The 8706-nt window shown below is 37.3% G+C and overlaps 1 protein-coding gene across 5 annotated transcripts in view; it reads left to right on the top strand.

Annotated features, from left to right (window-relative positions):
- The first annotated feature begins 5297 nt into the window (after positions 1-5297).
- Positions 5298-8706, top strand: part of LOC103719926 (P-loop containing nucleoside triphosphate hydrolases superfamily protein) — a 47063-nt gene continuing 43654 nt past the window's right edge. For all 5 annotated transcript variants that reach the window (XM_088714386.2, XM_008809410.5, XM_039119548.3 and 2 more), the window contains exons 1-7: positions 5298-5512; positions 5620-5735; positions 5813-5942; positions 6055-6153; positions 6249-6317; positions 6389-6523; positions 6626-6694. In XM_088714386.2, coding sequence (XP_088570512.1) covers positions 5381-5512; positions 5620-5735; positions 5813-5942; positions 6055-6153; positions 6249-6317; positions 6389-6523; positions 6626-6694 — 750 coding nt within the window. In that variant the 5' untranslated portion in view covers positions 5298-5380. The remainder of the gene's footprint in view (positions 5513-5619; positions 5736-5812; positions 5943-6054; positions 6154-6248; positions 6318-6388; positions 6524-6625; positions 6695-8706) is intronic.

Raw genomic sequence — 8706 nt, 5'->3', positions numbered from 1 at the left:
CTTTGGAAGCAGGAATGGCCTGCGTCCTGACTTATTCCAAATTTATCCCAGCTACTCTTTATTCCCTTCTTCTCTTTCGGGTCTATTTGAGTACCTGCAGGTAAGATTCATTGTACCGACCATACCGACGTACCGATAGGCACCAATATCAGTACGGTACCGGTACCATACTAAATCGAATCGGTATTGTACTAGTTCAGCTGGTTCGGGTCAAAAGCCAAAAAAAATTTGAGATCGGTACGAGCCGGTCGGTATGGATCAGTACGGGCCGGTACCGACCAGTACAGATTGCGAATAGTCGAAACCGAAAAATATAGCTGTACCGTACCGGTTCCGTCCGGACCATGCCTGCAGGAATATGTTCTGAAGATCTATCCAAAGTTTTCTATGGGCCGTTGGACTGTAGAAATAAAAGAAATATCTTGGAGGGTTTTTTTCTCCCACAGGAATTAAATTAAAGGGTGTTAGGTTGATAGCCCTATCCATTTAGGCTACCAAATCTACCAATCTAATAGAAAATCCAACTTAATCCTGCTGAATTTTCCATTTTTTCTTTACCATCTCTATACTTCTCTTGAAAATCAGTCTCTTTCTTTCTTTTTATTGTATAATTTGGGTATCAAGCAAAGAGGCTTTTCTCCGTTACGATACCAAGAGTTCAATCCATAAGAATCAAAACTTTAAAACTTATTGATTTTCCTACTGTTGTTAATGGTCCAAACAAAGATATTTGTAATGTGTGTGAATCTCTCCTTGCTAATGATAAAACTCCTAGTAAAGATGAGCCTGTCTTAGTTGATTAGGCTAACAAGGTCGATAAAAGATGATAGCCAAGCCTCTAATTCCAATGCACTTGAAGGATCTTCAAATAGAGAAGTGGTTCTTGATCATGATGACATGTTTCATCTTGTTGATAAGAATCTACTATTGAATCTTTTAGATGTTTCAGTTTAAAAGTGATAAGAATATTCAGCATCTTACTAATTGAACCCTTTGAAGTTTTCATTAAAAAGGTAGATTCATATGGGATAGTAGATCTTGATTTCTCTTCATGCTACTTATACAATAAATATCAAGATTCCTATTTGCAAGGAGGAATAACATATTCATCATATCCGATATTAAACTTTTCTTTGAATTGAAAACGAGTCTTGATAGGCAATAATATGAGAGTTCATCGTTATTTGCAAGAGAGTTATTTAGTGAAAGGATTGGAAGAAAGAAATCAGAGTGGTATCATAAAATCTATTCATAAGACCACACTATCAAATTCCTGATAAAGCTTTGAACATGAGAACAAGCTCTCATCAAACGAGGGGGTATGACACTAAAGAATTTCATTATTCAAGCTCTAAGAAGCCCACAAGAGAAGCCTATTACTTGAACTCCATTTTGAGTCAGATAACGACAGCCTGATATGGCCGGGAACCACAGGTGGAGCATTTTAGAGTAGTCGGAGATGCTTCTTCATATGAAGGAAGATCTGTAGACATATTTTCAGTGCTTTAAACACCAAATGGCTGATTGGAGATTGGTGCAATGTGGACATTACGGAGGATCCTTGGGTGGATACCTTTCCATTGAGACTTTGGCCAACCATGGTCAATGATGAGGTTGTGGATAGTTTGCGGGTTAGTGATCTCCTCCGCTATGATGGGAAGAGTGGGATTCCAACTGGATTGGCCATCTATTTGGTGAGTACCTTACAGAGAGAGTGCATTCACTAATGGTTTCCGGCTATGTTGTCTCGGATGTAAGGGTTTGGAGCACATCTTGTAGCCCTAGGGTCATATTGAGGGACATCTACGATCTTTTTTAGAGCGAGCAGCGTCAGAGACAGGACTGCACCTGGATTTGGAAGTTTGGCCTTCACCCAAGGATTGCTTTGTTTCTTTGGGAAGTTACCTGGGGTCGGCTACTGACGAAGGCTGTCCTGAGCAGGCGTGGAATATCCATCCTACCACACTACCCTGGATGTGAGGTGGAGGAGACTATGAATCACGTTATGTTCTAGTGTGATTATGCAATGCGGATATGGAGGCATGTTGATATCCCGCCGGATGCATTGTACCAGTCCAGCTCCTTTACCCAAGTGCTTAGATGGTGGGTCGACACATCTCAGACCCAGTATGTGGCTATTAGGGCAACTTATATTGCTTACCATATTTGGCTGGTCAGAAATACCTGGATCTCTGGGGAGAGAAGACCTACACTAAGATTCGTCATAGAGAGGGCCGAGTGCATGCTATCGAGATCATTGGTGCGGGTCTATCAGATATGTCGTTAACAGCTCGGGACATATGGAGCTCTATCTCTGCTCTTGTAGCACATCACATGGGAGCTCCCATCCTCGAGTTTTTTCAAGGTCAACTTCGATGGATGTATTTTGGATGTGGTAGGAAGGGTGGTGCGGGCTTCATGATCAGAAGCCCGGACTCTAGAGTAGTGGTAGCCGGAGGGTGCCCAATCTTTTACATTTCGGTCCATGAGACGGAGTTGAGGGCAGCTTGGGTTGATTTTTATCATGCTCGGCGTGTGCTACTGGCTAACGCAATCCTGCTCGAAGGTGACTCGGCTATAGTAATCGGCTGAATTCAGAGGGCACTGGGGACATTAGTGGCCACCACCCCCTGTTCCGGAATATTTGGGGCATGGCAAGCGGATACATTACCTTCTGAGCCAAGCACGTCTATAGAAAGGTTGATGGAGCTGCGGACTGGGTTGCTTCTTTTTTGGCTAATGACTCTGGATGGGGTTCTCTGCACTGGCGAGGGGGAGCTGCCTAGCGCTCCATGACTTATTATATTTTGACTTTTTTGGATGTATTCATACTAGAATTGTATGAGTCGTCCGGTGTAGCAAAAAAAAAAAATTCCACATGGCTAATATTATGAAACTCCTTTCTGATTGTCAAATATTTGCCCATTGTTAGGTTAAATAGAATTCTCACTAAGTGTCATGGTTATTTTTTATATTAATGTCATGGTTTCATAGTTGGACTCTTTATTATTTATGTAATCTCGCATAGGAACATAAAAATATTTTGGAAGATTGTTATATCATTAATGTTATACACATATAGTTAGTACCTTATTTCATCAGATGTTTAAATAGGATAGCCATGTATTAAAAAAATAGTGATGAAATTAATATTTCAAATGAACATTTAGCCTTTGGCTTAGGTGGACTTTTCCTTATCATCTTATTGCTCATGTTTGCTTGGTTGATTCTTTATGGGAAAAGAGTATTTATTTAAATCCACTTGTGCTACCACCTACTATTTAGATGTCAGATGCAAAGGAATTTTATAAGTATTTATAAATAGTTTTTTTAGGGCTCGTGGACTCTATTAGTTTATGAAGGGTATAATTTATCTAAAAAAATAAAATGATAACAAAGAATAGTAGAAAATAATTTCCTATGTCCCATAGACTACTAGCTCGTTTAACTAGAAGAAAGAAATAAAAAAAAAGTTGAGTAAAAATAAAAGAAAGAATTATCATCTTTTATTTAATTGGAATGACATTTCTATAAATTTTTATAACTTTGTTAGCTTGGATATTTTACCAATAAATCAGCTATAACCTTCTTATCTAATCTCTGTTTTAGATGGTTCAAGATATATTGAAATTTAACTTGATGCAAGACATAATTGAAGTCCTCCATAAAAAAAAAAATCAATCCATCATTGTGATTTTTTTTAAAAAAAATAAAAACTAGTGAGTATGAAATTACTCTTCAACTATGACTCAACATATATTTTAAGATTTAAATGTATTAGATATTTGTGAGTCAAGTGTCCCCTCATATACTTTCATAATGTGATCCTAGATCTCTGGATGTTATCTGGATGGTGTTCCATCCTATCCATTGATGTGCGAGTCTCAAAGTAATGATTTTTATACTTGTTCAAATATCATTTTTCAATATAGCATGCTATCTTTTTAAGCTTTACTAGCCTTTCCATCATATATTTATGCTTATGTGACCTCTTTATGGATATTTGAATTCTCTTCAATTTTTGACTTCAACCCCAGTTCAAACACATCAGAGATAACAAAAAATAGTGGAAAATAATTCTTTTATATCCTGTAAGACTTCTAGCTCATCTAATGTTGGTTTCTTGAAGGAAGAAATAGCAAAGGCTAAGAAAAGTCAAAGAAAAATATCATTAATTTAATTAGAACAACATGTCATCAATAAATATGCCATAACCTCCTCATCTAATCATTCTTTTAGGTGATTCCGAAGGCCTTTGAAGTTTTAACTCCATGTGGAATGTAATGGTAGTATTTCATGTGAAAAATCAATTTATGATATTTTGGTGAAGCTTTTTTGCATTGATGAGCATGAAATTTCTCATTTGACTATGGCTCGATATATATTTTAAGATTTAAATTTATTGGATACTTGTGAGTTAAATGTTATCTCGTATCCTTCCATGATATGATGCTAGAAATTTGATGGTCATCTAGAGGCGTTCCATTCTATTAGTGATGTGCCGGTTTCAAAGTAGTAACTTTTTTGTTTTGTTCAGACAATGACTTCAATGTAGCCACCATTTTTCTAACCTATGGTTGCAAGTCCAGACAATACTATAGTTGCAAGTTAATCAAGAAAAATATTATTCATGGTTAGTCAAAAGAAATATTTTTTATTATGAAGAAGGAAAATAGTAGCTTCTATCTTTATATTAAAAGGCGAAAATCTGCCATGGCTTTAAAGACTCGTTCTGAAAAAAAGAAAAAAAAATGGTCAGTAGAAAAATAAAAAAAAATGTCGCTTGTTTGGTTGGAGTTTTTAAAGGAAAAAAATGAAAAAGGAGCATTTCTATAAGAATAAGATTCTCAAGTTTTATGGAAAAGAAAAATATATGGCGGTCATGAAAAAGTTACTTTTTTACTAGTTTGGAATTAGATTTTTTTTTTTTTTTCCAAAAGTACTTTTGAACCATCAAAATCTATGGATAATGTCTTTTTCTTTATTATGAGTATAATAGGTATTTTATATAATTTTTTTAGAAAAGTAGATGCTCAGTCAAAGCTACTCTGAATATACTATTTTATCAACTAAATATACTACAATTATTTTTCAGATATCATAATTTTAAAAATTATTTTTTTAAAAAATATTTGGTGAATATATATATATATATATATATATATATATATATATATATATATATATTTCGAACAAATGAATCCGAGGAAATGAGTCAGCTGAAAATTTCACTAGCATGGAAGGTCCACGTGAGACTGAAGGAACCACTTTTGATAACTTGTTGGGTGGTGAGGTTCAAAAGGGCAAAAGCGGAGAAACGTTTCTTGCACCGTTGCATTAACCGACCTTCCTTTCCCTTCTCCGCTCGCGCCTGTGGTCAATGGAAGATGAAGTCCTCCATAGGGTTTTGGAAGGAGGAGGCAGAGACTACTACTACTCCTCCACCTCGTCCCCACCTCCATCCTCGTCCGCCACCTCCTCTTCCATCCTTCAAGCCCTACCTCTCCACGTTGTAAGCATCTACTTCTCTCTTCTTCTCTTCTCCCAAGTTCCAATTTTTATCTCCACCCGAGTTCTTGAATTCTGACTATCGGTATTGGAAATTGGATCGGCGGCCAGCCCTTCGATCACGGATATTATCTGCTGGTGAAGGCCATTCAGGAGCTCCGCGAGAAGAAAGAAGGACATGTCGTCACGGTCGGAATCGGTGGCCCCAGCGGATCCGGCAAAACCAGGTGATTAATCCTTCCTACTTCAAGAGGGATTCATTACGTGATCATTTTTGAAGTACATTTTTTTGGATTGCCAATAGCTTAGCCGAGAAGGTGGCATCGGTCCTCGGATGCTGCGTTGTCATCTCTATGGAGAATTACCGCAATGGAGCTGATGATGGGAATGACTTGGATTCCATAGACTTTGATGCCCTCGTGCGCAATCTCCATGTATTCTTTTTCTTTCCTCTTGTTCTCTGCTAAATCGATACTATTCATCGATGGGTGTAATTTTTCTACTCTTTGGGATCCAGAAGCTAACGGTTTGGTTTCATAAGTGTAGGATTTCGTAAATGGCAAGGAAACCCTGATACCATTGTTTGACTTCCAAGAGAAAAGACGGAGTGGTTCGAAACTATTGAAGATTTCTTTGTCTGGGGTGGTGAGCCTTCCCTCTTGCCATGACGTAGTTTTCGGATCATGTTGAATGATCATCGATTCCTTCTTGTTTGGTTCTCCTGATCGATTGCTTCTCAGGTCATTGTTGATGGTGCCTATGCTCTCCATTCGACACTACGATCTTTGCTTGATATCAGGGTTGCTGTGGTAAGAGCTGTAGCTTCCCAGCTTCTACAAGAAAACTGTTCTTCTTGAGCAAACTATGTTTGGTACCTCAGGTTGGCGGTGTTCATTTTAGCCTCCTTTCTAAAGTTCGACATGACATTGGAGATTCTTGTTCGTTGGACTACCTCATTGATAGCATATTCCCTTTGTTCAGGAAACATATCGAGCCAGACCTCCATCATGCCCAGGTCAATTTTTTTTGGTTACTTCCAATATAATGATTTATGTGGTGATTTTATTTCGTTTTCATTTAGTAACTATTTTTTTTTTGTCCTCCGGGACTCCTGCAGATTAGAATCAACAACAGCTTTGTATCATCTTTCAGAGAGCCTTACTATAAATTGAAATGCAAAAGTGAGGTGAGTACATCGTCCAGCAACATTCTTGGGTAATTCTAAGTTGTCCAGACCCTTGCTGCCTTATTTTTCTGTAACCCAGTATGTATGTTATCGACTATTGTACAGAAGCTTTCTTGTACTATATCAACACATGAATCGTATTGCTGGTTCAAGGTTTATACTTGGTTTTCTCAGAAAACTAATAGTCTTCTGCCATATAACATGCATTTAGAGCTTGTTTGGTTACCTGAATGTCCCAACTATGGCATGGGTGGAATTACTATCTCCTCTTAAAAGTGAGGTGTTCAATATGCTGTGGTGTCAGTTGCAGGTAACTGGAGAGATCCTGTTTGTTTACTTGTAACTGGAGATGTAACACCCGTTCTGCTAGGTTGGTCATGTAAATAATGAGATCTCTGATCTGTGAAGTGGAGTGAGGTTATTTCCCATGTTCAAATGAATAGACATGAATAACACCTACTTTTAACACGAATATACCTGTTTAAGTATGCAAAGCATAACATGACTAATTGTTAATATGTATGAGAAGCCAAACATTGGGGTGGAACTAGGGTTTTTTTATTTTTATTTTTATTTTTTTTGGTGGGGGGGAGGGCAGGGTTGACAATGTGAGTTTGTTTTTTGAAAAATTTATAAAAATAAAATATTTATTGACATAAACATATGAATCTCAAAACATCCAGTACAAAGTTAACATTCACTATAGACTAATTGAAAAAAAAATATCAACTAGCCATAAGTGGTCTATAGGGAAACATCCTCCGCATCATATGTATTCTTAGAACCAAGGTTTGTCGTACTGATTGGTACCGTACCATACCAATATCAAATCGGTACGCAATCTCGTACAATATCGATACTAGATATGCCTCGTCGTCTCGGATCGTACCATATACTGACATTGTAATAGGATGGTATCGGTGCGGGATCCGATATCAAGACGGCGAACCTTGCTTAGAACTATTTCAACATAAACAAAATAAAAGCAACCTTAAGTGCAGAAAAATGATCAAATAAAATATCTTCAAGATGTCTGTGTAGATTGAAGATAGTCAAGAATCGAGGAAAGCAATATATTGTGGCCTAGGTTGGTGATTAGAACCAAGTTTTTTTTTTCTATGGGGGTAAGTAAATCAGACCCAAGGTTTCAAGTACTGTACCTATATTGGTACCTCACCGACATGGTACCATATTGGCACATGGTATGCCTATTAGTTCTGGGATAATAAAAAGTGAAATTCATGTGTTGACATGCCATTTGTACGGAGGGGGCATTCTGGTATTATTACCTTTCTAGTATGATTCAGCTGACTGGTAAGAACTGGTACACAACTACTTAAATCCTTGATAAAAATGACCAACAAAAGAAGGGTGTATCGGTAGTACGAGGTCATTACATGACATTATAGGACAATTTGGGGTGGCATGGGGTCCGTTTGCCTATTGAATCATCCTATGGGTGCCAAGTACCTTTCCCTAGCTTGTATGTTATGTATAGAGAGGTGCAGGGCTGATATAGGTGGTATTTCAGTTTAAATGCTTACCGACTTTTTTATGGGAAAGGAGACAAAAAGGATGATCATTCATGTGATAATCGGTGAAGTTGTGTTATGTTCTGCATCATTAATTGTGGTTATTTGATTGAGATGATACTAATTACGAATATGACAACACCTATAATTTTGTTCATAATGATCGAACAATTACTCTTATGTTGAAACCTTAAGGGGAAGATTCCAAAGAAGCTTGTGTCAAAACTATAAAGGTGATGATCTACTAGGTTGAACAAAATATGGCGAAGATAGTTGCTTTAATGTTAATTTTAAGTTGAACCTCCACATAATTCCTCACAGCTTTAATTTTTCAAATTGTCGAAATATATTGTTGAAATTTTGGAGGCCAATATTGAAAATTGCAAGTCGTATGGCTTCTATTTCACAAATCTACCCTACCATGGAGAGGTCAGCATGTGTATATGGTGGTTCAAAAGCCAACATTATGGGCAATTCCTC

This window comes from Phoenix dactylifera, chromosome 18, assembly GCF_051530095.1.
Source record: "Phoenix dactylifera cultivar Ajwa chromosome 18, Ajwa_hap1_PhDact_Kaust_v1.1, whole genome shotgun sequence".
In the NCBI taxonomy this organism is placed as follows: Eukaryota; Viridiplantae; Streptophyta; class Magnoliopsida; order Arecales; family Arecaceae; genus Phoenix; species Phoenix dactylifera.
Note: the sequence above shows the minus strand (reverse complement) of the source record. Positions and strands in the feature narration are given on the sequence as shown.